The sequence below is a fragment of the Phascolarctos cinereus genome, unplaced genomic scaffold, assembly GCF_003287225.1.
Source record: "Phascolarctos cinereus isolate Bilbo 61053 unplaced genomic scaffold, phaCin_HiC Scaffold_4;HRSCAF=312, whole genome shotgun sequence".
Lineage (NCBI taxonomy): Eukaryota > Metazoa > Chordata > Mammalia > Diprotodontia > Phascolarctidae > Phascolarctos > Phascolarctos cinereus.
This window is the reverse complement of record NW_027555847.1, coordinates 128,379,630-128,405,843: the sequence shown is the minus strand read 5'-3', so window position 1 is coordinate 128,405,843 and position 26,214 is coordinate 128,379,630. Positions and strand designations below refer to the sequence as shown.

Sequence of the window (26,214 nt, the reverse complement as noted above, 5' to 3'; positions counted from 1 at the left end):
TTGGTTAGCATTAAAATCCCTTCTTCTGACCACCTTGCCCCTCCCTCCCCCTCCTAACTGCACCCCCTTCTCCCCAATGTGCCAAGATTTAAAAATAAAAAATAATTTAATGTTAAAAATCTATGCTAAGATGTAGGAGGCGAGGATACCCCAGAGTCCAACAAGCCAGGCAGAGGCCAAAAGGAGGCAGCAGGGCCTGGTTTTGCTAAAAGTACTGTCATGCGCACCACCTGTTTCCCCTGGTGCCTAAGTCAAGGCCCCTGATCTTCTGTTTTCTCCAGAGCAACAGTGAAATCGCCATTCTGTCCAATGAGCATGGCTCCTACAGGTACACGGAGTTCTTGACAGGATTGGGGAAGCTCATTGAACTCAAAGATTGCCAGCCAGACAAGATCTATCTTGGGGGCCTGGATGTGTGTGGGGAGGACGGGCAGTTCACCTACTGCTGGCACGATGATATCATGCAAGGTAAAGAGCAGTTCTCTCCTCTGTCTCCTGTCTTGGGAAGCATGTCAGGCAGTGTCCTGCAAAGGACAAGTTTTCTTAGTCACAGTAGGACAAAACATTGGTTTCCTCCTGACCTATAGCATTGCCCATCTGTACCCTGAGCCTAGGTTATGACAATATCTTCTCAGGGCCTGCTCAGTTTCCTAGGTAGCTCCTAGTTAAGATGGATTAGGTGCTCAGAGGGTTGGGAGTAGGATGAGCTTGAGGGGTGCTATGTAAGGGATGTTTTGTTGCTAAGGTCCCTGAAGGCTGTGACTGGATTTGTTCTGCTCAGCCCCCATGGCTGGGTTTGGGCAACATGATGGGCCAAGGCAGCTGTTGGCAACAGTGAATAGAGCCTGGACCTGGAGGCAGGAAGACCTGAGTTCATATACAGCTTCAAATACTTACTGTGTGACCCTGGGCAAGTCACTTAACCTCTGTTTTAATTGTTTCTTCAACTGGAAGTGGGGATAATAACAGCAATACCTCTCAAAGTTGTTGTGAGATAGTATTTGTAAAGTACTTAGCATGGTGCCTAGCACCTAGTAAGTGCTCCATAAATGCTGCTTCTCTTCCCTTCCTCTAAAGATCTCCTGGTAGGAAGGAATCTAATCATGGTGCAGAGGAACCAGACCATCCTGTTTTCCTCTAGCCCCTGAGGTTGTGATACTCCCAGTCAGGTGCCAGGCCCCTATCGAACTTTGTCAAGGGAGCAACATAGTATGGGACTCGGACCTCTTGATGTAGATGACTTGGTGATGCCACTTCCCCCTAGCATAATAATCTGTACCCAGCAGGGCATATTGCCATGGGTGGCACTCTGCCCAGGACTGGCACTGACCTCCTGTAGGGGGAAGTATATAGGGAAAAAAATTCCCTTTCTTCACACTTCCTGGGATAACCAGGTGCTCTCACCCTGCCCCCATGAGCATATCTCATTTACGTTTGGATGGGAGCAGTGTATTCAAGCTTCAGCTGCTTCAATGAATGGTCACTAGCACCTGGCATTGCTTGAAAGCAGTGAGTGGTATGTATTGTGCTGGCTGGGCAGCTGGCTCCCATGCCCTGCTTGCCTCCAGCCTGTCCTGCTATCTGGTCTCAATGTGTCCCCTTGGTTCTGGTTCCCAGCTATCTTTCACATCGCCACTCTGATGCCCACCAAAGACTTGGACAAATACCGCTGTGACAAGAAAAGGCACCTGGGGAATGACTTTGTGTCGATTATCTACAATGATTCTGGAGAAGACTTCAAACTGGGCACCATCAAGGTAAAACTTCTCTTTGGAACATTGCCCTTTCCCTCTTCTACACGCTCTCTCCCCAGATTGCAGTGGACTTTTTGTTACAGAATGGAAACAGAAGCAATAAAGTCCCACTGGGCCATCTCCTTTGTGACTACTCTGTAATCTCCTTTTCCAAGAACTGGCCTAGGCACAAAGAGTTTTCACTCTTTTGAAATGAGTAGTCCAGTGCCCGGGGCTGCCTTTATATGATTGTGACTTCACATATCCACAGAAGAATTTTGTTGTTTCTTCTCAGGGCCAATTCAACTTTGTCCACGTGATAATCACTCCACTGGATTATGAATGTAACTTGGTCACACTGCAGTGTCGGAAAGGTAAAGGGCTCCTTCTTTGCTGGAAGGGGACTTAGATAACCCAACTTTCCCCATTCCATTTACCTACAGGTATGCTTTTGGCCTGGGACACCTCTCTGTGCTATAAGACCAAAGCAGTATCTGGCAGCAACTTCTGGGATTTGTGTGGGAAGATCTTAGGCCATCTACAGACCCTAGCAAAAGGAACAAAATGTAAATTGGTTTTATGGCTGAGACCCTGGCAAGAGATAATAGTAGGGATCATGTGAGCTTGGCCAGATGAGCAGTGTTTGTAGTTTGTACCTGTCTTCCATCCACTTAGGGACTTCATGGAGACCTATGTAAGCCTTTGAATGTGGGAGCACCCTGAGACTAAAAACCTATGAAGCCTGGCTGTACAGTTAAGGCTTGTGTATGCTCCAACACTGCCTTTTTCTCTCTTAGATATGGAAGGCCTTGTGGATACCAGTGTGGCTAAAATTGTATCAGACCGAAACCTGCCCTTTGTTGCCCGCCAGATGGCATTGCATGCGAATGTGAGTGTCATTCACTTCAGCCTGGTGTCTACTAGGGCATCTGGGTGGGTTGAGAAAGAGGAATGAAGGGCAAAGATTGAACTGTGGCCAATATCTAGATGGATCTAACTGGAGTGGTTCAGTCATCCAGTTTCATGTTTCACCATGGTTCCTGTGCTAAGCAAGTTGACCATTTAACTGTTTCAAACCAGATGGCCTCCCAAGTCCATCACAGCAGATCAAACCCTACAGATATCTATCCCTCCAAGTGGATCGCCAGATTGCGCCACATCAAACGGCTCCGGCACAGGGTAGGTGTGGAGCAGGGCTCTGTGTGTGTGTGTGTGTGTGTACATGTATGTACATACATGTACTGCAGAGGGGCCCTTTTGTAGGCTAAAGGATGGAGCAACTCAGTTCCATGACTGGCTTGATTTGTGAAATGGTGTCCTGACCTATTTGCCTGAGGTGTGAGGCCAAAGAAAAGAGTACCAAAAATACAGATAGGTAGCAGTGACCATTACATACCAAAAGCAAGTTTAAAACATGGCCTCCTTAAAATTGAGGTGGGCAGAACAGTGAGGACCTTTTTTGGGGGAAAATGTCCTTCCAGCTATAGGTGAACCCTCTTTGTTCCTAGAAATGCCTAGGAAGGAGGAAGCCTAATTTGAAACGCCTCTCTTCAGTTAAATGTCATGTTTTGCTAAGCATACTAGCCAAAGGGAGAACCATCATATCTAACAGGTTAATCTAGTGACTCAGTAACAGATGTTTGAAACCCTACTATGTACAAAGAAGGGCCGTATGGAAGAGGGTGGAAAAGATGTGTGAAGATGGAGGGGAATTCATGCTTTCTAGCCTGACTTGTTCCTCTTGTGTTTCTTAGATCCGGGAAGAAACCCAGTACCCGAACTCTGGCTTCCCCTTGATGCAGATGCATCCACCAGCTCACCCAAAGTCCCCACCCCAGGCCCCGACAGATTCCACTCCCACCTATGAGACAGGCCAGAGGAAACGGCTCATCTCTTCCGTGGATGACTTCACAGAATTTGTATGAGCCTTGGGGGACAAAAGCCTGTGCTCACTTCTGAGGTAGTGTCTCTGGTTCTGTTCCTGAAACACTGTAGGGTGTCAGTGACTTCACAGCCTGTGTCTCCATTGGCATTTCAGCTGTTGAGCCCTGAACTGGCTCACTTTCTACCCTCTGTCTTGAGAGCTGGCTGGGCCTGGCCCAGTACTACCGAAGCTGCTTACTTCTGACCGTATTGTTCATCAGCCCAACAATGTAGTCAGAACTGTTTATAAATGTAAATGAAATAAAGTGTTTGGATGGTTGCCCTTGGGGCCGAGGAAGGCTTAGCTTTCCCCTTGCATGATAGCTTGTTCTGGGGTGTTGTGTGCCAGGTAGTTGAAGCAGATGGGGCCCCAGACAGTAATCACAAACAGAGGCAAGCATGTAGCAGTCCATAGTATTTATTTGACTTTGTCTTTTTTGTAATTGTGGGTTTATTAAAAAAAAAAAGGGAAATGTTTGTGGCCTTGGTCATGGTCCCAACTGGAAAAGCAGTATATTGATTGCTCAGGCATAGCTGGGCAATGTTGCATCCTGGTAGGTAAGACACAACCAATAATAAATAAGAAACCATCTCTGGGGGCCTGCCTAGCTAGCCCTGGGTGGCCAGTGAGTGTGAGGAGAGAATCTGGCTTTTTACCTTCTTTTCCCCATAGTCCTTTCTCAGCTCTTTTCATGCCTTCCCCCCTCCCCCTTTCCCTAGGCGCTCCCAAGCAGCTCCACAGTCAGTCCAAGGCTGTAGGGCAGTTGTCCTGTCTTTGCCACTCCAAGAGTGGTCTTTTGCAGTCCTCGCCCAGTGCTTGTACCTTCTTTTTCTTTCCCTCTCTCCCTCTTCCTCTCTGTGCCGTACCCCCCACCCTTAGGGAGCAGGCACATGGTGTTGACTTCATTCCCAGGGCATAAGGCCCTTTTCCCTGTACAGTGCACCCTGGGCATGTCTTTCTTAGAGGGGTTTGGTTAATTCTGACAGCTGTTGCCTGTCTCTCACACGCTTAATACACACACATGCAAACGCCACATACACGCATGCACACACACCCCCTACCTAACTTCATCACGCTTTCCTTCTGGCACTTATTGATCCTTGCCCGTCTCCCCAGTTTATAGCTGCAGCTAGGTTATGTCTGGGGGCCTCCTACTCTAATTCCTTTCTTTCCCAATCATTTTGGGCAGGTGGGTAGGACAAATAAGCCTGTAAAAAAGGATCACTGCACCCTTTTCCCTCCCTCCCAAGGCTGGACCTGGCCCCCCAGGCCAGGTTATTGTGCAACAAGCAGAAGTAACGGTTCCCTGTCCCAGCCCCCAGGCCTCCCGTGAGAAACAAACCCGACCCCTCGTTACCTGCTCCACATCCTGACCCCCAGTTCACTGACCTGGGTCCTGCCCCTCTGGCCTCTGAGCTACTCCTCACCCCAGCCTTAAAAGCCTGCTGGAAGCCCATGGCCCTGGCATGGGGCTCCAGGAGCAGCCCAGCGCCCTAGGCCCCCATCTCTGGGGCATCCACACACACCACTAACACTTTATATACAGCAAACTCAGTGAGGGCTGTGCCCTCGGGAACATCACCTTAAATAATTGGTGGGAGGGGAGAGGCCCAACTACATGTATTGCAGCTCTCTCCCCACCCCAGTGCTATGAAAATATAGCGACATACAAAAATATATACATTTTAACCCCATATAAATTACTGACAATATACATATACATGGTGAGACAGTGGCTGGAATGTAAGTGTGGGGGTGGCAATAACTTAGGGGTCGGGGGAGGCAGGCTGGGGTGCCCTTAGCGTGAGGAGGTGCCTGCCACTGGGGGAGGTGGGGCAGGCACAGCCCCGCTGTACCTGAGGGCCCAGGTAATAAATTAGGGTATGAGGGGCTGAATCCTTAGCCCTCAAAGGCCCCAGCCTCCATCTGCTCTCTTCCCCCATCCTCATGTTCTATTTCAGACCCATGAGGATCAGGGGAGGAGAATCTGTTCCTCCATCCTAAGGGACCTGTCTCCCCCTACAACTACCATCACCACAGTGAACCCCCCTCCCCTACACATGGTGGTCACACCTTTGGTTCTTGCTTATTTCAATTTTAGGCCTAAAAAAATCCAATACTGCTCTTCACCCCAGCCCTATTCTGGAGTGTTGGGAATACTTGGGTCCCTGCCTGTTAAGAAAGCCTCCATTAAAGTGCTGAGTTTTGGAGCCCCTCCACCCAGGGCTCAGGATTCCTGGCCAGAGAGACCATGCTCTGGATCTGGGTACCATTGTTTCTCCCTTTCCTGTAACCCCTGGGCCCAAGTATATCACTGTTGCGGGGTGGGGAAAGGGAAGCTAGAACCCCTGGGGAAGAGTGCTTAATACTGAGAGGCATCCCTGCTTCAGGTATAGGGAGCTGCAGCCAGGGACAAACAACAGCCCACATGCTCAGGGAAGGAAGCACTGGCTTGGAGCAGGGCCAAAGGAGGTACCCTAGGAAGTGGTCTGATGTCAGGGATTCAAGCTGGAGCCATAATAGTACCAAGGGCTCCTTCTCCACCCGGTCCAGGTTTCCCTCTATGTCAGGCTGGGGTGGATCCTGTTCTTTGCCCTTATCGATGCCCTCACAAGAGGTGAACTGGAAGAAGACTGGGCAGTTGCCATGCCAATACCCCTGCTGGCCCGTGCTATCCTGGCTGGCAGAGTGGTCTGGATCCTGAGGGAGGGGCCTGGGGAAGGTGAAGGCATGGGAGGTCTGGGGCCCCAGGGCGGGCTGGCCAAATGGCCACTGGATCTCCGACCTTGTAGCCCCTGCAGCCGCCGTTCCAACTGGTACACATCCTCTGTGGCCTGGTTAAGGCGGTCAAACTGGGCTAGCAGAGCCTCAAAGACTGAGAGGAGGCGAGAGGGCTCTGGCTCAGGGTCTCCCCGGGCCCCTGCTCGGCCGATCAGCAGGCTCATCCCATCCAGCTGACTGGAGGAGGTGGACGGGCGTGACGTGTCTGAGCCAGCACTTGGTGGGGACACATCCTGAGATGATTTGGAATCACTTGATGAGCGTGAGGGCAGCGGTTCCATCCCCTCAAACCGGACCTTATGTCGAAACTAGGGATAATGCAAAGGTCAGTAAGTCAGCCCAGTCCAAGCAAGGGGAATTAGACCTACTTTGGCACTAAATGAAGAGTCCTGTCCATAATTCGCCAAGTAAGACATAAATAACTTTTGATGCTGTAAGAGGTTAAAAGTTGTGCGAGGATTGAAAATTGGCTATCCCCTACAAGGGCTCTTCCCCCGACTTGAGTTTTTCAGGGCCCCTCTCCTCTGAGCTTCCCCCTGCCGGGGGCTCCTCTGCACTCACCTCCTTGACCTTGCTGAAACCCATCCAGAGGCGCAGGCGTCTCAGAAATAGCTCCACCATCTCATAATCCTGGGGCTCCCATGCGGGGCGGTAAAGCTCTCCCCTAAGGGCATGGTAGCGCCTCCGCAGCACAACAGCCCCCAGACGCAGAGCCCCCCACAGCTGCAGCGCCATGAGGCTGGTGCATAGCAAGGGCGACAGACGCCAGGGCTCTGAGGGACACACATGGGGATCCCCACCCGCTGGGCACAGCAGGAAGAGATCCCAGCCCATGCTTCGAAGGGAGTTGGAGCAGGAGGAAAACAGCTGTGAGGAGAAAAGTGAGGTCAGTGCGAGAGAGATGGAGGCAGTGAGCCCAGGGTGGTGGGGGTGGGGTGCCGTGCAGTGTGTATGAGGCAAGTAATGGACTGAATATGCAGAATGAGAGGATTTTGGACACAGCCAATGTGGGGATTTGTTTTGCTTAACTATGCTTATTTGCTACAAGGTTGGGCATTTTTCTTCATTTGAGAGAATGAGAAAGAAAAATAATGCTAGTTAAATGAAAAAAGTAAAATAAAACTTGTATTTTTTCAAAAGTAAATGGTCAAATCTTATCACATGATAATAATAGCTAACACATAGCACTTATGTGCCAGGCACTGTGCTAAGTGCTTTACAGTTACTGTCATTTGATCCTGTGAGGTGGGTGCTGTTATTATCTTCATTTTACAGTTGAGGAAACTGAGGCAAACAGGTCAAGTGACATGTCCAGGGTCACACAGCTAGAAGGATCTGCGATTGGATCTGAACTTGGGACTTTCTGACTCCAGGCCCACTGCACCACCAGGGAGTTAAGGTGATTCCCACAAACTCCCACTTTTCCATCTTGACCCTCCACCCTAAGCTTCTGGGGACCAGATAGTTATAAGATTGACACTGAGGAAGCACCCATCATCCTCAAGCCTCATCAGCTCTTTCCCTCCTCCCTGGGGAGACGTTAAGTGGCTCTCCAGGTTAGGGGGTCCCGTCTGGGAAAGATGACTTACCATGAAGCCTAGCTGGGTATAGGCTATAGCCAACACTAGGAGGGCCAAACCAGCCGCCACTAGCTCTCTCACTGAGCGGTAGAGGGTTTTTCCAAACACTGACCACTGACGGATGAAACGAAGTTGCTGGGCAGCCTAAGGACGAAGATCAAGCCATCACCACGTCTGAGAGAAGCCTCCCGAGGCGAAGTAGGCAGGGCCCACAACACGGCCTCCCAGGAGGGAAAACGATGGGGTGGACTTTGGCTTTTGGGGAGACACTGGCATCACGGAGACCCACCTTGATCATCAGCAGGAAAAGCAGAGATGCAGCCAGGCTGGCAAAGGCTGAGCTGAGCTGAGCCACTTGGTAGAAGCTGGTGAAGTGGTGGGGACGGCGTTTCAGGTAACGGCCCCACTGCTGGTCAGCCAGGCTCAGCTGACTCAGGTGGATGAGCACAGTGGCTGTGGTCAAGAGGATCAGCAGCCACTGGCCCCAAGCCCCGGCACGAACCAGGTACGCCTGGCCCTCCTTCTGCATGGCCAGGGCCTCGGCCACCACGAAGTACACGACGAAGAGCATCAGAAAGACCTGCGGGAGGTAATCGGCTAGCTGGAGGGGAGGCCCTGCGGAGCAGGGCGGAGCTGGGCGGAGCTAGGCGGAGTTCCGCAGGGACCGAGGGGAAGGATCGGACCCATCGATCGAATGGGAGAGGAGGGGCGTGGCACAGGACTGACCATCATCAGCAGCTGCAGGGTGACGCCCGCACTGAGCCGCTGCAGGGGGAAGGGCCGGACGCTGATGGCCGTCAGAGCGCGTCCTGACACCGGGAACTCGAGGCGCAGCGTGACCGCAGCATGCAGCCCCACAGCTGGGCTGTACTGCGTGAGCTCCACAAATACCGCCCGGCTCCTGAGGACCGAGAGGCAGGGGGTCAGCTCACTCGTGGACCAGACTCCCAACCCCCAACACAAATAACGGAAGGAGGCCCCAGGCTGGGCCAGTCCCTGCCCCCCTCTCTGGGCCTCGGTCCATCATTGCTAAGGAATGCAAAGCTCTTTGCAAATATCTCGTTTTATCCTCACAACGACTCTGGGAGGTAGGAGCTCTTATTATCCCCATTTTATAAATGAGGAAACTGAGGCAGACAAGGTTAAGTGATTTGCCTGGGATCACCCAGCTAGGAAGTGTCGGAAGCTGGCTTTTTACGCGGGTCTTCCTTGACTCCGGCTCTGTATAAAATGGGGAGAGAAACTTCCTTCCCTCCCAGGGACAGGGTGTGAGTAAAAGGAGAGAAGTGATAAGAACTTTGAAATTTAAAAAAAAAGGTGTTAAATCTTTACTGTTCACATTTCTTCCCCAACAGTGTGCCCTTGGCCCTCTTTGCTTCCCCTCCCACCCCAGGCTCACATGTTGTCTATCCAATTATGCCGTTGCAGGAAGCCCAGCAATTCTCGACTCTCCTCCAGGCTGACTCCCAGTTCCTGGATGTAGCCACCACTGTCGTAGACAGAGAAGTAGCCCCAGTACCAGACCCTAGGAGATAGAGGGTGGGAATCAGTGAGTCAGCCCTGTAGGCCCGCGAAACAGCCACAGCCACCTCTAGAAGCCAGGGAGATGGAACAGTCACAAAGTCTTGTCCCAAATGCCACACTATTTGTCACCTAGAGATCTACAACCATGAGGTGACATTTCCCAATTCAGGAGAGAGGAAGGACATGAATTCAAAGGTCACTCTATGCAGCCCTCGCTTCCTCCCTCCACAAATCTGACCTCTCCTGGACCGCAAGAAAAAAAACCAGCGTCCTAGGAGCAGGGAGGCAGCATAACTGATCGTTCGGTTTCACAGCTAGTCAGTCTTGTTCACATGGAAATGGGGGGATCCACAGAGCCCCGCCTCCCTGCCCGAGTCCCTGGGGAAAGCAGCCATGCCTCGGTTCTCACCCTGCCAAGTCAGGCGCTGAGTAGGCCCATGCCCTTGTCCCGTTTGGGGAGCTGCTTTCCCAGCCAACCTCATAATCCTTGGTACTGAAGCTGCCGGATGTGGTACACATTCTTCTTACGCTTCCCAGAGCCTCCGGGCAGAGTGCTGAAAAGCAGTCATTCAACTAGCATTTGTGAAGTGCTCACTATGTGCTACATGGACCCCAAAGACAAAACAAACCCCAAACCTCCTCTTCCGCTCCATCCGTTCCAGGAGGGATAATGTGGATGGGTGAGAATGCTTTGGTGGGGAAGAGGGAGAGGGTGATGTTGAAAGAGGGCCTCGAACAGGGGGAGGTTAGGAGAAGGGGAGGAAGTGGGCCAAGAGGAGAGGATGGGCAGTGGGAGGGAAGACTTCACTGTCTTCAACTCACCTTCCTGTAGCCGAACCTGCCGAAGCCGTGGGGGCCCCAGCTCCGGGGCAGATTGGTTCCCATGGACATAGGGGAGCAGCACCCGTGACATCCATACCCAGAATTCATCTGACCTATTCCCCCCAGCCCAAAAAATGAAAGTTACTCTCTTCCAGCAGCCTCAGACACAGTGACAGCCACTCATTCCCACCTAAAAGGCCAGGTCTAAGCGCAAGGCACTAGATCCTTTCCCAGGTCACACAGATCGCAGCCAGGCCTGCTTTCTGAATACCCCTCCAGTCGTGACCTGACATCATCTGATGGCAGCAATGACCAGTCTGGACACAGCCCGACCTCATCCTAGGGATTGGTTCTATGTCAGAACTTTTGGTGAAACGTGGGGGTCATTAATTTCCATAAGCAACACTTAGAAGTGGGAGCTGTGTTCCGGGCCGTTACAATTTGGACTATAAAAGCTGCCCAGGACTAAAAAAAAAAAAACCAAAAACCAAAAACCAACTGGGCTGTATTGGTCTTTACAGAGATCTGATGCTGTATTTGGGGGATCTTGCAGGGACTGAGCTGGGCTGGGGTAGGGCAGAGCTGTGGGTACACTCACACACCTGAGATATGGAGGCCTCATAAGTCAGGTCATCAAAGAGCAACCCTGAGGTTTGGGGGAGCAGGAGGAGATAAAAAACAACTTGCTCATGAGCAGTGATCTCCCCAAAGGTAACAGGGAAGCTACATGGGGAGCTAAAGAACCCAGGGATGACTTGAATGTGGATGGGAAGAGAGACAAACACTTCCTTCTCCCTCAACCCTCCCCCAAATCCTGAAACCTTTCGTTTAAGATCCAGCTAGAAACCAGAGTATCAGGCCCAGAGTCAAATCCGGCCTCAGACGCTTCCTAGCTGTGTGATCCTGGACAAGTCACTTAACCCTGTTTGCCTCAGTTTCCTCATCTGTAAAATGAGCTGGAGAGGGAAATGGCAAACCACTCCAGTACCTTTGCCAAGAGTTGGATATGACTGAAACAACTAAACACATAGAAATGAGAATCTAATTTTCAAACACTATTCTCACTCTTTTCTTCCCTCAAAAATAAAAATAAAAATCCTTTGCCCACAGCTAGAAAGGGACACTAATCTCAGAAGAACAGACAATGGGGAAAAAATACTGAATCCTAAAGCAATTTGTGAAAGGAGACAGCTAACTGGTTAGAGACTGGGTATTTGGGAGGCAAATTTCCTTTCTTCAGAAATAATTACAGCTAGCACTTTAAGGTTTGCTAAGAACTTTACATACATCACAACAGCCTTCTGAGGTTAGTGCTATTATTATCCTCACTTTACAGAGGAAGAAACTGAAGCTTGGAGAGGTGATTTGCCCAGAGTCCCACAGTTAGCATCTAAGGAAGGATTCGAACACAGGTCTTCCCAACTCTAAGTCAGGAACTCTATTCCACTACATTGCACTGGTTTCTCCCCGGGCCAAGAAAAGGGCAACTACCGTGACACAGTGACTTGGGAGGGACTTGCAGAAGAAAAAGATAGACTAACAGTTTTTAAAAGCCTCAACATTCTTCCTGTTCTCAAGGTTCTAGAGCAACTGAAAGGGCCATTTGTACAAAGTGCTGAAAGCTTTCTTGGTGGTATTTAACAATACTGAAAAAACCAAGACTCAAATCATTTCCTTTTCTTTCTAGGATTTGACCAGACTCACAGGGGTGGGGAACCTTCAGCCTTGAGGTCCTCTACGGCTGCCCTTTGAATGAATCCAAACTTCACAGAACAAATCCATTAAGGGATCTCCAGACTGCAGGTTCCCCACCCCTGGGGGATGTCACAGCCCAGAGCTCAAATCCCAAACTTCAGGGGAAGGCTTAATTAATGTATTAATAATGTTTGTCAAAGTACACAACCTCTGACTATCAGGTCCTGGGACCCTCAAAGAACAGGGAAGGGTCCAGAAGGCCAAGATCTCCAAGGATATGGCTGTCTTTGACCTTGCAATGCCGCATTATCCCTTTTTAGCAAACCACACCATGGTTCACTGCAAAAAATTCTTCAGAAGGATACAAATAGAAACACATAGAGAAATCCACGCAAATAGCCAGACTCCCCAAAATGACCCTGCTCCCTGACAAAGGTCTCATGGAGCTGGGCTAACCTCCCTTTATAGGCTGGCTGCAGGTAGCCTCAGAGTGGGAGAGAGGTTGGTGCCTTCTTCTTCTGGGTTATCAGCCATTAACTGCTGCTTTCCTGTCTTCCCTCCAGCCCTGTACACCCAGGGGAGACGAGATTCCTTATCTCGCCCAGGCTGGAAGTACAGTGGCCTCTTGTGGACTCAGTCCCACTGCTGACTGCCACAAAAGCTTGGACCTGCTCATTCTCCAGCCTGAGCTGGTTCAACCCTCATTGAGCAGCCAAGTGAGGAGCTCTACTCCCCTCCCACTCCCTTATATTGGTGAGGGATTTAGTGTAGACACCTACTACAACTCAGAACTCCCATGCTCAATCCCCACTTGCCTCAGCCTCCTCCAGTCTCAGGGTTTACCAGCATGCACTGCACTGCCACGGGCTGCTACTTTCCTGCCTAAAATGCTCCCTGCCTTCCAGATTATGGTGACAAGGCTATGTGTGGATATATGACATCGATTGGGCCAGTCTCAGGTGGGGTCAGCCCGCATTATATTGGAAGGGGCCTGGTATACAGTAGACACTTAACAGATGCTTATTGATTAATTGCTGTTTCCTACTATGGTGAAAGATGGAAGTGAAAAGAAGTTGCAGTAAAAGACAGAAAAGTTACAACCTGACACGAATCCAGAGCCCCTCACAGTGAAAGGAGAAGGCAGAGGCTCTCCCCTAATGGCATCCCAAGGCAAGCACTCCTCCTGTGCAGATGGATAGGGAGCACAGGGCATGGGGAGAGTGGCACATGAGAACCTAGGCTCTCAAGCACTGCTTCCACACAGCATCCAGGGGCCGGGGGCCCATCTCCCATCACAACTGTGCCCTCAGCTGGACAATTCCCTGGCCCACGCCACCGTCTTCCCCTCTTACTCTGCATTCTCCCTCCCTGGCACATACTTTCACTGTGAGAATATTCCTAGTTATGACTTTGACTCTGCTCAGGGCAGTTTTGCCCCTCTGCCTCAGGCAGTTTTCGTGGGGTCCTGGCTACAGGCTGGGGGCCAGACAAGGGGAGCCTGTGATTGTTCCAGGGTGATTACCTGGTGATCCCCAGGAAGGCCTCGCTGTCCAGCTCTTGCTTGATGGAGCTCTGCAGACGGTAGGCGTGGGCATGGCTTGAAGCGTCTCCATAGTTAGTGAGGAGGGTCACCAGCAGGAACAGCATGTACACCAGAAAATTCTAAAGATGTGGGGAAGGCTGTGAGCAGTCATCAAGGACCCAGAGAGCCCCCAAACACTACAGTGGACATTAGGGACCTCCTGCCCTTGAGGACCACAACAGAAATTCAGACTTTACCTCCCCACCCCACCACCTTACCTTGGGGACCTGGTAGCTGGGAATATTCATGCCTAGCCTCTGGTCAATTCTGTTTGCTACCTAATGCCACCTTCCGAACTCCATTGTCCTATTCCAGATGGCTCCAGAAGATACCATATTTGCTAGTTGTATGAGGTATAGAATTGGTCTCTCATTTCCACCCTACCCCAATAGTTTATTTTGTAACTACTTTGTACATATGTATATTTATTTTGCTTTATTGTATGTGTATGTGTGTGCATGTATATGTGTGTGTAAAGCATTGAGTTATTCAGTATGGCTAAAGTGTGTAGGGAAGGGATAAAACTGAAAAGATAGCTGATGGAGGGGCCCTGAATGCCGGGCTGAGAAATACGAACTTTATTGTGAATGTATTGAAGACTTTTGAAAAGTGATACAGAAGATTAATTTCGCAGCATGTGCACAGTGATTTGAGGGGGAAAGATTTTGATCCAGGAAACTGGTTAGGAGACTACTGTAATAGCCCAGGAATGATGTAATGTGGGCCCTAATCCAGGGTGAGCGGTGGGGCCATGGAAATGGAAAGGAAGGGAAGGATGTGATAAATATTGCAAAGGAAGAGAAGTGAGGAGACTGGGCAGCTGATTGGTGTGGGTGGTGAGGGAGAGGGAGGAGTGGAAAATGACACTCGTGTTTCATTCGAGCCTGGGTGACAGGGAAGATGCTGGTGCCATTAATAGCAACAGGGAAGTCTGGAGGAGGAGCAGACTGGCAGGTAAGAGAATGCTATTAGTCTGACATGTTGAGTTTGAGGTGGGACACGTAGGTGGAGAGGTCCAGGAGGCAGAAGCGCCAGAGTCCTGCAGCTACCTCCATAAGGAGCAGAAGCCACCAGCTTCCCCTCTTCCTGCTCTGAGGCCGGACCTGCTGGCAGTGGCAGATGCAGGGACAAGGAGAGGTCTAATGAAATGATCTGTCCAAGTCCAAGGTCACCTTGAGCATCCTGTGCAGTAGCTTGACTTTGCGAGCTTCCTCCTTGGCCTGGAAGAGGGCAAAGCCCTGTGGGGGCCGCACTCGGGGGATCCGCTCACACACGGGCTCCACAGCTGGACACTCCACTAGAGTGTCATCCTCCTCTGGGTGGAGCCGCTTGGCCACTAGAGAGAAGTAGAGGGCTTCCAGCAGGACCTGGGGACACGAGGGAGGAAGAGGTCAGCCTCCTGCTCATGGGGCCTTTCCTCCTCTTCCATTGCTCTGGCCCGTCATCCCAGGCTCCAGCAGTACGGGCAGAGTAGGGCAGGGTGGTCAGACACCTGCCCCTGCATGTGTGAATGGGTGAAAGGGGCGGTTGTGAAGAGCAAGGCAGAGGCAGGGAGGAGAAGAGAGAAGAGATGCAGCCAGAGAAAGGCAGGAGAGAGGAAGTGAATGGGGAAGGGAGACACATTCACCTTGAGAGGTTCCCAGACCAGGAATGAGGACAGGAAGCTGAAGATGCCTGAGATGAGCCACATGACACCAACGCTGGAGGTAAAGTCGGTGCCAATCCAGCCCGAGATGCCCACAGCCACCAGCACGAGCAGGAGGCTGAGCCCGTGGGCAAGGGGGGCACACCACGGAGGAAGCAGCCGCTTCTGCAGACCCTCAGCCAGCCCTGCAGGGGACAAGGTGGAGCCCAGTCACACACATGGCGAGGAAAGGGGCTAGAGGGAAAGAACCGAGCGCACTGTGTGCTGGGAGGCCTACCTTCTCTGGTGAACTTTGCTGACTGGAACAGCTCCTGTGGGGGGGGCCACAGGGGGCAGTCCCTTCTCATTCAGCCTCTGTAGCATCAGTGTCTCTGTTTTTGCCCCCAGAGAACTAGACCTGGGGAAAGGGTACAAGCTGTGAGCTCACCTTAGTGCAGGGAGAATGAACCACTATTAGTAGGGGAAGGGGCAGGAAGGAGTGATGAGATCAGACAGACGGAAGAAGACGTATCCAGCTCTCTTTTCTAGGGACCTCACTGCAATGGTGTTCACTACAGAAGCTTCCTAAGGACCTGAGGACCCTACACTAGTCCTCCTTGCTGAGGCATGAAGCCAGTTACTGAGTTACCAAGAGGCCTCTGGTGTCAGTGAATCCTAGACAGGTGGACGTAATGACAGCCTCATAACAAGGCTCGGGGACATTACTTTCACCCCTTGGGCTCTGTGGTCTTTAACTCATCTGCATGATCCCAGGCCTCAGTTGCGCAGAAGACAGGCCCTTCTGAATAGGGATACAACCAATTAACCAAAAAGTATTTATTAAGAGTCTATATTATGTGACAGGCGCTGGGCGAGGTATAGGGGGATGCAAGTACAAAGAATGAAACTAGCCCTCCTGACGAGGAGCTCATGCTCTAAATAGACAGAGAGAAAATATATGTAAACTATACAAAGTGAGTATGATGAGAAGAAAAAAGACTTTTCCTGGTAAGACTGGAGCGATATTTTGTCCTGCCAAGAAAAGAATTCCCAGCCCCTTCCTTATTATTCACACACACGCGCGCTTGTTGGAGATCCTGGGTTTATCTGCTTATTGTAAGCAATCACCTGACCAGTGGATCGGTTAGAAACCTGCTGGTCAGATGGCAGTTCTTTCTACAGGTCCTACCCTTTGGATTGTTGTCCACACGTTTCCATTTTCCTATCAGACTAACATGGCAAGATGGACTCCCTTCCCAAATCACTGCTAATTCCTTTGGAGAAAGGAGCTGGGAAACGGTCAATAGAATCAGATTTTGAGCTCTTTCCCATTACACCGCAGACATATTGCCTTGCCCCCCAACCCAAAAGCTGGGCCCGGGAAGGTCTTGCCCCTCCCTGCCTGTTCCATCTCTGCCTCGCTCCCCACAATGACATCCTGCTCCCACTTCACTCACAGGCCAGTGAGGAGATCCGTTTCCAGGGGGGTGTCTCTAGCAGGGGCTATGCTGCTGGCCCCCTCAGTAAGTATCTGTCGGATCAGATCTTCGTCTAGAGGAAGAAGAATCAGCAGAGCAGTGTTGGGCATCAGCCAGAGTCAGGCCAAGATCTGTGACCCTATCCATCACTCACACTCTCCCAGCGCTACCCCCCCTCGCCATCCCACCCCGAAGATGAGCTATCACTTTTCCCAAATGGCTCAGAACTGTTAGGGATATAGCTAGAAAGACCGGAAGGTTGCCTACAACTCAACCTAGAAACATCCTCTTTTTTCATGGGAAAGCTGAAACAGGAAATCCTCCCTCCCCTAGGTTTTCTGCACCCCTGCCTTGGTTTTCCATCAGAATAGAGGAAGTACTATGATCATAAAAAATTACATGTTCTCCTTCATCCAAAACTAAGGCCTACTTACTCACCTGAGGTGGAGAAGTACTTGTTCTGGGAAGGGGGGCTCCCCAGGGAAAGACCATCTTCTTCCATGACCTCCAGGGCCTGAGTGTTCCCAGCCCGGGCCCGTACCAGCCTCTGAAGGGTGTTGCCCATGATGGAAGGGTCACTGAGAAGGTCTGGCCAGCTAAGAGTGCCATCACTGGACTGCCAACGCATCAGGCTGTGAGAAGCAAGCACACCCACCCAGAGGAACACATGAGATCTTGACAAACACACATACCCACCTGACCATACCCAGAGGAACCATGCAAGTGACACAAACCACATCCTCCAGGGGCAAACAGCATGGGACCATGGAAGAGCAATGTACACATGGCATGTGGGGAAAAATATACACAGAATCCAGGCAGCTGTTTATGCATGCCATGATGCCTGACTGCATGTTCACGTCTGCCTGAATTCAACATGAATTGCTGTAGGGGCACTCACCTTTTAGAATCATCCAGAAACAAATCTGTTTTAGTTTGTCCAGAAAATGCCTGTGGAAAAGAACATAGCATCTCAGAGACATGATCTGGCCAGGGAGAATCATGGTCTTTGCCAACATCTTAGGGATCCATGAACATTTTTAAAAAATTATATTTCCAGGTAATTGGTTTCCTTGGTAATCCCATGTTTTATTTTATGAATGTAAAAACATTAATCTGAGAAGGGGGTCAGCAGGCTTTACCAGACTGCCAGAGGGGTCCAGGGTACACAAAAGGTTAGGAGCCCCCTGCCTGGGGGTCACTGGGACCTAACAGAGAGCCTCAGCGTCAAGTGTGAGTTCTCACAATAATAAAATATGGCAATATAAAATTTACAAAATGTTTTCTTCACAACAACCCTGCAAGGCAAGACAAGGTGAGGGATTTTTGTTTGTTTGTTTGTTTGTTTTACAAATGAGGGCACCGAGGCATGGAAAGGTTGTAGGAGACTCCTTCACAGTCACAGGCCAGTACTTGAACCAAGGTTGGCTGACTGGGGGATGGGCAGGACTAAACAGCTCTTGGGATTGCATCCGGCTCGAACATTCTGTGTTTCTGTGATTTTGGGGTCTCTGAGACCAAGGCTCTTTCCACATGGCCTCTCAGTTACTGAACAGCCACGCCGGGCTCCGTGTGACAAGGAGACAGGTCACATGCAAGGTCTATGCCCAGTCCCCCTCACCTCAGCACGGAGCCCAGACAAAGTGAGGAAGGAGCTGTCTAGGACTGATGTCTCCAGGTAGTTCTCAATGTCCAGCACCTGCTGCCCCGCAGGGCTGCGGTCAGGGCTTACAGATACCTGTAGGAAGAATGGCACTCAGCCTGATGCACTTTGCACAGTGCCTGGCACATATTAGGTGATTCATAAATGTTAGTTGACTAATTGAGTCGTGCAGCTGCCTTTGCCCTTTCCTAGAGATCAGCTCCTTCAATTCTCTGCTTTGAAGTAGAACTATTGTATGTCCTAGTGAGTCAGAATGGAGCAGAGGACTGAATAAACTTTGGCAGCAAATCCCATAGACAATAAAGGATTGGTCCTCCAATCCACTCTCTACCTACAAAAGTATAACTGCCCCTCCCATCCCATTCCTGTAGGTCCTGGTCCCGCTGTCTCATGTCTATCATGACACTGGCCATCCTTACCTTGCTCCGGGACATTCGGAAGAGAAAGAGGATAAGCAGGTAGAGAGGGTAGACAACAACACTGGACACCAGGCCAACAGCCACTGTGTCCACACTTAAAGGGATCAGGCTGGAAATGGGTACATTGCTGCAAGGAAGGAGGAAAACAATCATGTATTAAGGGCCTACTATGTGCCAGGAACTGTGCTAAGTGCTTTACATATAAGTGCTTTATTTCATTTGCATCCTCACAACTCTGGGGGTGTTATTTTTATTCTCCTTTTACAGCTGAAGAAATTGAGGCTGACAGGTTAAATGACTTGCCCAGGGTTATACAGCTGGTTAGTGTCAGAGGCCCAAATCTGGACTCAGGTCTTCCTGATTCCAGGCCTGGTTCTGAGGGGACTTATATCATTTTGTCACAGAGAAAAGGTAGTAGCTAAAACATTCTTTATACAAATAGGGTCAAATTTAGATAACTGGAGTAATATTCATTGTTCATGGGTAGGTAAAGCCAATATAACCTACAAAATGACAATTTTACTTAACTAATCTATTCAATGCCATCCCAATTAAATTTGTAAAAAAAGTGTTTTACTGAGTTAGAAAAAATAATAAGAAAATTCATTTGGAAGAACAAAAGGTCAAGAATTTCAAAGAAATTAAGGAAAAAATGTAAAGGAAGGATATTTAGCAGTACCGGACTTTAACTATATTGTAAGGTAAGAGCACTGTTGAAGTATAAAATGGATAATTTTGATGATTTTAAATTAAAAATTTCTTGCATAAATAAAATCAGTATATCTGGGACTGGAGGGAAAGCAGAAAATTGAGAAGAAACTTTCATAAACAATCTTTCAGATAGGATATGAATGTGATGGAATACTGCTATGAGGCAGGAAATGACAAGCTGGTTGATTCAGAAAAACATTGAAAGACTTGGACCTATGAAGGAAGAGGCTATCTACCTCCAGAGAGGGAAGTGACAAATGGAAATATGCATGTATAGGTACGTATACATGTATATATACATATACACATATGTACATGTGGAATATATATATATATATTCATGTTTAATTGCAGCCTTCTCTAGAGCAAGGAGGGGAGAGAGGGAGGGAGAAAAAAGTAAAAAAGTACACAGCAGAGAACAAAAGAAAACCAAGAAGGCAGCACAGAAAAGTTGAGTTGCTTTGAAAACAATGTGTAGGATTTAGTACACAGGTTTTTCATGAAATGGAAATTTATTGTTTTATATTGAATCTTCTCTTATATTCTTCTGTGTACATGGAAATATTCTTTTTTTTTCTTTTCTCATTTTGTATTTAAGTTTAAAATGAATAAAAGATTTAAAATTTAAAAAGAGAGAAAAAAAGTAACAGTAAAATATGGCAGGAGCCAGAGAGGTTTAGGTAAAACCAAAAGGAAAAAAGTCTATGATAACGAGATGGACCAGGTACTGCCACAGGAGACCATGAGAAGTCTATCTCTTGTCTATCCCTGAAGGCGTGTGTATTTGGAAGAAGAATGGACCCAATGGCATGAGCCTTGGCCACTTCACTTTGGGGGATATCATTGGGAAGGGTTGGAGATGAGATATTACTGCCCAGGATGGCTGGGGGAGAGGTGGGGGAGAAGTACCCACCTGTGATTGACATCTCCCACAACTCCATACCACACAGCATTGGCACCTAGGAAGAGGCAGATGAGGAGAGCACAGCAAGTGGCCCGCTGGACCCGAGTGAAGCGGCTTCGTGGGGGGCGGTCCCACAATGAGAGCCAGATGTGCTTCTCAAAGAAGCCTCTCTGGAGTTCTGCTGTCAGCAGCCGTGGGAACCGGCGCAGGGTGGCATCACCTAGTGGGCACAGAGAAAGGGGGAAAGGAAAGGCACCACGGTCAGAAGGGAGATGAACACATTCATTCTCTCACACACTTAGTTTCCCCCTCACATACACATTCAATTCAATACAGTGTCGAATAGTGAATAGAAGTCTTAACAAGGAGTCAGCAAGACCCAGGTTCAAATTACACTTCAGGCACTTACTCACTGTGTGACCCTGGGCAAGTCACTTAACCCCTCTGTCTCTGTTTTCTCATTTATAAAATGAGGAGACTAGGCACAATGGCTGGCCTCTAAAATTCCTTCCAGTTCTAAATTTATGCTCCTCAGTCTCACATACACACAAACGCTTGCTCCCATGCTTACTGTCACACAGACAGAGATGTATACAAGCATGGGGGTCTCCTTCTTGGATGGAAACAAGAATCTGAAAAGTGAAAAATCAGAAAACTCATGGAAGGCATAGGGCTAAAATCAAGGGAAGGTAAGCTGGGGAAAAGACTTAAACAAGGGATCCAGAGGCTGACGAAGGCTTACTGGCTGCTAGGACCTCCTTCTCTACCAGACCCCCATTGTCCTCCGTCTCCACCGACAACCAATCATTCACCAAGAAGAAGGCGCTTCGGCCAGTCTGTAGATCCCGGACAATAATGTGCTGCAGGAACCAGGCTGGGCTAAGCCCTAAGGAGAGAAGACAGGAAGCCCTAGAGGTTTGGGCCATGGCTCAGAGGGAGCAACCGGCTCATGGTGGGCAGAGGGAGGAAGGTCCCGACTGGCCAAGCCCTCTCCCCACACCTTTGTTGTCATGCCACACTCGGATCTTCCACACGCTTCCAAGGCTTCGCTGTGTGGCAATCTGGAAGATATCTAGACTGTTTCGATGGAAAGCACTCTCTCCATCCAGGTGCCGGTGTCCACTTCTGCCATCTGCCCCATAAAGGGTGATGCCCACATGGGCTGTTGTGCCTAGACAAGGAGGGAGGGAAAGTAAAGAGACTTTAGTAAAGAGAGGCTAGGGTGAGGGTTTTTGCAAAGGCACAGTGAAAGCCATCAGTCTGGGGAACTGGAGGGGCTAAAAAGAGCTTTGGAGCTGTCCAGCAGGAGCTAGGAACCTGGGAGAGGAGCAGGAATGATATTTATGAGCTCAGATTTCTATACACTAAATCCAAGGGTATGAGCAATGAAGCAAACTATAGACCTCTGTGTAAAAAGATGAATTGTAATTGCACAGGTATCACTGAGATTTGGCGATGATCTACCACAGACAATGTAATGCAATATTGTTTTGCCATGAGAAATAATAAATGTGAAGAATTTAGAGGCTGGCATGAACTGATACAAAGCAAAGACAGGAGGATCAGGAGAATGATTTATACAATAGCCATACAAATGTAACAGTAAATAAACACCAATGAAAGATTACAGAGCTCTGATCAATGCACTGGATCACCGGATCATCAATGACGAGTTGGAAGTGACTTTTGAGGTCTTTTAGCCTAATCCCACTTGTTTTTACAGGGTCAGAGTTGAGATTTGAACTGTGATTCCCTGACCCTAAACCCGGCATTACATCCACTACCTCAGGCTTCTTCTCAGTGGACCAGTGGTGAAGCATATCTCCCTTGCCACAGAAAACTTGTATTCCCTGGAGTCTCTGCCCTCACGCCAGGCTAAGCCTATTTTCCCTTTTGACTGAGTTACTAAACTGGTGGCTTAGGGGAAGGTCGCAGACATTAGTATTATTTACCTGGATTTGTTCCAGTAAGGAGTCTTGTTATCAAGTCTCTTAAAATATCCTTGTAGACAGGATAGGGAGATGTAGGCTAGAAGATGCAGCTGAATTACATAAACCCCTGAACAATTTGACCTAAATAGCAGGAATTAGGAACTGCTTTCATCCTGAATAAAGATCTCTAATAAATGCCATAAGTGTGGCCTGTCAACATTTTCTTAGTGACTTGTATGAAGATAATGTGCTTATCAAATTGATGGATGGTACGAAAGCTATGAGACTGCTGTGGTCTAAAGGAAAGACAACTGAACTTATTAGAAAGACCTGAGTTTGAATCTTGGCTCCACTACTTACTATCTGTGTAACCCAGGTAAGCTGCTTCCCCCCTCTGGGCCTCAGTTTCCTCCTCTGTAAAATGAAGGGGTTGGACTAGATGGTTTTTTAAGGTCCCAATCCTATGAGCCTAACTATTGAGTTGAATAACAGAATCAAGCTCTAGAATGATCTCAACAGGCTAAAACAAATAAGTTTGGAATTGTGGGCTAAAACTAATAAGAGGGAGTGTAATATGGGCAAGTATAACATCTTACACATAGCTTAAAAAAATTCAGTTGTGCAAACTCAAAATAAGGAAGGCAAACCTAAGCAAAGAGGTCATTCAAAAAAGACCTGAGGACTTCAGTGGAATGCAAACTAAATGAGTTGAATATCAGTGAAAAATGAATTCATTCTCAGGCAGCCTTCATAGAAATTTAGCACTGGAAGAAGGACAGTGGTGGGAGTCCCATAGCACTAGACTCTGCTTTGGTCACATTGGAAGCCCTGGGCTCAATCCTGGGAGCCACATTCTAAGAAGGATCTTGACAAGGCAGATTATGTTCAGATGGGCAACCAGGAGGGTGGGGAGACTCAGGACCTTGTCCTATAAAGATCAGTTGAGAGAAATCAGGGTTGTTTAGCCTAGAGAGGGCTTAGGGGACCCATGATTGCTATCTTCACATACCTAAAGAGCTATCCCATGGTAGAGGGAGTCAGTTAATTTTATTTGGCCCCAGAGGCCAGAACTAGAAATCAATGGATCACTGGATCATCAATGGGTGGAACTGATGGGTGGAAGTTACTTAGAGGTCAATTTCAACTTAAAATAAGGAAAAACTGTCTAACAATTAGAGCTGTCTGAAAGTGGAATGGTCTACCTCAGGGGAGTTTGGATTGCTTATTGTTAGAGGTCTTTAATCAGAAGTTGGAAGACTATTTGTCAGGGATTCCTGTTCAAGTAGGACAGGATGATTGGCCTCCAAGGTCTCTTCCAACTCTGATTCTAATTTTGTCCTCAAGATCTCAGCCCTTAAATAGGGAGTGTTAAGGCCAAGGTGATCTAGTAAAGGTGAGAAGGTAGTAAGCAGGCATGGTAAATAATAATAATTAATATAATAATAATGATGATGATGATAACTAGCACTTGTAGAGCACTTTAAAGTTTTCAAAGCTATTTACACACATTATCTCATTTTTATCCTCATAATAACCCTGGGAGGTAAGTGCTGTTATTATCCCCATTTTATAGCTGAAGAAAATAAGACAAACAAAGGTTGAGTGACTTTCTCAGGGTCATAGAGCTAGTTAAGTGTCTGAGGCCACATTTGAACTCAGGTCTTCCTGACTCCAGGCCCAACACTCCATCTACTGTACTCCCTAACTGCCTCTGTGATAGGGGATTTAAGCTAGGTTGTCAACATTCAGCCCTAAGGCCAGGCTTAACCCTTCCCACAGCCCCCATCCAGTCCCTGCCCGCCCCCTCCCCACCCACCAGTCCAGCTGTCTCTGCTTGCTTTCACCTGAGCCCTGGCCCCAGCCAGTCTTGACAAGTATCTCATACTTGAAGCGACCATTCTTCCCACAGAAGGGGGATGATGCTCACTCGGCTGACGTCCATCAGGTCCAGCTTGTGGACAATCAAAGCTGTCACTGCATAGGTGGCCAGGCACACAGCGCAAGTCAGGAGCACAATATAGTTGATGCCTGGAGCTGGGTCCTGTGCCAAGAGAAAGATTGTCAGGCCCAAGGCTGACACTAGCTCAATCATGACCACCACACCCACTCAGGACCCTGATCCCTCAAGCAGTCCCCATCTCTCTTAACTACTTTCCAGTCACACTAGTCTCTTCACCTCTCCTTACAATTCCCCTTCCCTTAAAAAAAAGTGTCCTATTTTATTTTATTTCTTTTATTTTGAAGGTAATCAAGGTTAAGTGACTTGCCCAGTGTCACACAGCTAGTAAGTATCTGAGGTCACATTTGAACTCAGGTCCTCCTGACTTCAGGGCCAGTGCTCTATCCACTATAGCACCTACCTGCCCCACTGTTTCATCTAGCCATTTTGTTTTTGTTTGGTTTTTTTTTTGGGGGGGAGGCAATTGGGGTTCAATGACTTGCCCAAGGTCACACAGCTAGTAAGTGTCTTCCTGACTCCAGGGCCAGTGCTCTATCCACCACCACCTAGCTGCCCCAAAGACTCCTATTTTAAATGAACTTAGAGACAGTTCTTGAAAGAAGCCTTGCAGTGAATCCTTTTGTCAGGCAGAGAACATTTTTATAAAATGGAGTAATCCTGGGGCAGCTAGGTGGTGCAGTGGATAGAGTACCAGCCCTGAAGTCAGGAGGACCTGAGTTCAAATCCGGCCTCAGACATGTAATACTCATTAGCTGTGTGACCCTGGGCAAGTCACTTAACCCCATTGCCAGGTCAAAAAAAAAATGGAGTAATCATCTTGTTAAGGTTTTCTTGTTAGAATTCCTTGAAGCAAGGATCCCAAAATCTCTGGGTTGTTTTAGGGGGCAGGGACTATTTCTCCTGATACCAGTGCTGAGCCCCAGAGCCAAGCACATAAATGCCAAAGAAACGCTTTTCACTCACTCACTCATTGATTCGTTGATTCATTCAGCTTCTCAGTAGTAAGTGCTCTTTTCTTCTTGAAAATACTTTGTATCTACTTTATATTGACTTTTTTTTGTGATATTGTATCTACTTATTTTTTCCTCAACTATAAAACACTACCTACCTCGCAGGGGTGTTGTGAAAATCAAATGAGATAATATTTGTTAAAAAGGCTGATCACAAATGCTTGGCACATATACTTATACAAATGCTTATTCTCTTCCCTTCCCCTCCCCCATTTATCTGTATTCATGTAGTGGTCATAACTCCCCCAGTAAAATGTAAGCCCCTTGAGGGCAGAGACTTTTGATTTTGTCCCCGTATCTAGCAGTTACTTGTATGTAGCAGGTACTTAATAAATGTTTTTGGAATTGTACCAAACTGAAATCCCCCGTCTCTCCCCTACCCCCATCCTTCCACTTTCCGTTTCTTATCTAGTGCTAACATACCAGCTTGGGTTTGACCAAAGGGAGCTCATTTCCACATAGCCTGTTTTCCCCACCCAGGGTGACCACGGCATTTGCCCCAAGTGCAAAAGACCCTAAAGGAATGGAAGTTACTCACAGGGATGATGAATTTGATGGAGCTGGGTGGAACAAAGAGGCTGGCACCAAAGGCTGTGAGATGGCGTGTGAGGCAGACAGCCTGGTTGGGGGTGGTCTCTTCCAGGGGCACGATGCCCTCTGTCTTCCACATCATCTCCTTCTCATTGAAATATTGGCACAGTGACGTGTAGAGACCCACCGTCACTTCCACCTCGGACCAACGGAAATGGCTGGTCATATTCAGGTAGTAACTTGCTGTTGTATCATCTGTCCTAGATGGCAGAAACAGAAATAGGGTCATGGCTCAAGGACCCTGGGAAAGGTGTCCTAGATCATCTCTCTGTGGACCTATAG

The 26,214-nt window shown here is 48.6% G+C and overlaps 2 protein-coding genes across 2 annotated transcripts in view; one reads left to right on the top strand and one right to left on the bottom strand.

Moving 5' to 3' along the window:
- The window catches only part of TSC2 (TSC complex subunit 2), a 58,327-nt gene extending 54,391 nt beyond the window's left edge, over positions 1-3,936 (top strand). Inside the window, 6 exon segments of the mRNA XM_021006705.2 lie at positions 282-468; positions 1,618-1,757; positions 2,029-2,107; positions 2,531-2,622; positions 2,814-2,912; positions 3,488-3,936. Of these exon segments, the coding sequence (XP_020862364.1) occupies positions 282-468; positions 1,618-1,757; positions 2,029-2,107; positions 2,531-2,622; positions 2,814-2,912; positions 3,488-3,658 (768 nt within the window). The 3' untranslated portion in view covers positions 3,659-3,936.
- A 122-nt stretch (positions 3,937-4,058) lies between these two features.
- The window catches only part of PKD1 (polycystin 1, transient receptor potential channel interacting), a 112,483-nt gene continuing 90,327 nt past the window's right edge, over positions 4,059-26,214 (bottom strand). The window contains 24 exon segments of the mRNA XM_021006704.2: positions 4,059-6,746; positions 7,000-7,305; positions 8,028-8,162; positions 8,308-8,598; positions 8,745-8,919; positions 9,418-9,543; positions 9,952-10,096; positions 10,365-10,477; positions 13,582-13,721; positions 14,814-15,008; positions 15,269-15,471; positions 15,564-15,606; positions 15,608-15,683; positions 16,723-16,816; positions 17,182-17,375; positions 17,645-17,694; positions 18,365-18,481; positions 18,826-18,952; positions 20,450-20,660; positions 21,183-21,326; positions 21,441-21,611; positions 24,216-24,285; positions 24,287-24,412; positions 25,880-26,132. Of these exon segments, the coding sequence (XP_020862363.1) occupies positions 6,219-6,746; positions 7,000-7,305; positions 8,028-8,162; positions 8,308-8,598; positions 8,745-8,919; positions 9,418-9,543; positions 9,952-10,096; positions 10,365-10,477; positions 13,582-13,721; positions 14,814-15,008; positions 15,269-15,471; positions 15,564-15,606; positions 15,608-15,683; positions 16,723-16,816; positions 17,182-17,375; positions 17,645-17,694; positions 18,365-18,481; positions 18,826-18,952; positions 20,450-20,660; positions 21,183-21,326; positions 21,441-21,611; positions 24,216-24,285; positions 24,287-24,412; positions 25,880-26,132 (4,033 nt within the window). The 3' untranslated portion in view covers positions 4,059-6,218.